The 989-nt window shown below is 43.8% G+C and overlaps 1 protein-coding gene across 2 annotated transcripts in view; it reads right to left on the reverse strand.

Annotated features, from left to right (window-relative positions):
* Positions 1-989, reverse strand: part of zdhhc9 (zinc finger DHHC-type palmitoyltransferase 9) — a 28430-nt gene that overhangs the window by 16363 nt on the left and 11078 nt on the right. Inside the window, exon 1 of one of the 2 annotated variants that reach the window (XM_042220762.1) lies at positions 224-953. The exons of the other annotated variant lie outside the window; for it this stretch is intronic. Within the exon in view, the coding sequence (XP_042076696.1) occupies positions 224-497 (274 nt within the window). The 5' untranslated portion in view covers positions 498-953. Of the gene's footprint in view, positions 1-223; positions 954-989 lie in introns of those variants that run through there. 2 annotated transcript variants of the gene reach the window in all.

Genomic DNA, 989 nt, shown 5'->3' on the forward strand with positions numbered 1-989 from the left:
CTGGGAGCATCGGCATTGTGTTAAAACACACACCTGAATTTTCCAGACCAGCAGACTTACAAATCTTGTGCTTTTACAGAGATACCCACACTTGCTGATGATCATTTAATCACCTGCAGTAAGGGTGTACTTAATTTTTCATAGGACAGCATAGAAAACCTTTTTCACATGAAGTTATAAGGGAAGCAGTGGAGAGTGTCTGTCCGCAAATCCTGTAACTTACCAATTTCCATCTCAATGAATGTAGCCTCTTCAGGAAGGGCCCTCGGCAGCACCCCGGGGTCACTGAAGCTGGTCCTCAACAGCATGGCCATAACGAAAAGGAACAGCAGGACAGCAAAAACTGGGATGGCGGGACAAAGATGAACAGCCAGGTACGGACATCTGCACAAGAAAAAGAAAAGTGTTTTTAAAATAATGTGCACACAACAGCTGCTTTCTTTTCTACATATTCGCATCTGCAAACTTGACATCATACAGGATTGAGGAAAAAACATGTTTTTCTCACATTGATTAATTAAAGAAATCCTGTTCTACATTTCTCCATCATAGTAATACATGATAACTACGGATAATCTTAAGAGAAGCGGCAGAGCACTCTCAGGAAAGCCATGAGCACAGAGGACACAACAAAACAACACCACACATATTTTTAACTGGTGTTCAGAGCACAAGGTCACGAACCACAAGACCGAAGTCGTGGCCTTGAATAAATAACACGATGCCGCACTCCCTACACCTTCTGTACTAGTGGAGAAGCGTGGATCCATTTGCCAGGCCATTGAGATTAGAGCCAGCTGGGCTCCTCCAAAAGGGCCGGCTGCACAATCTGATAACAGATGTGAGCTGCAATGCAAAGTGCTGCAACAGAAGAGCGCAGCAGCAGCAAAAAGGCTTCCACACGCAGTTATTAATAGTTTAACTCTATGGCCTCATCGCTCTCCCTTGAGGCTGAAATCATATATTCATAATGTGACTCTAATGTTGCA

Source organism: Haplochromis burtoni, unplaced genomic scaffold (assembly GCF_018398535.1).
Source record: "Haplochromis burtoni strain Fernald_Lab_line unplaced genomic scaffold, NCSU_Asbu1 Contig_4, whole genome shotgun sequence".
Classification (NCBI taxonomy): Eukaryota; Metazoa; Chordata; class Actinopteri; order Cichliformes; family Cichlidae; genus Haplochromis; species Haplochromis burtoni.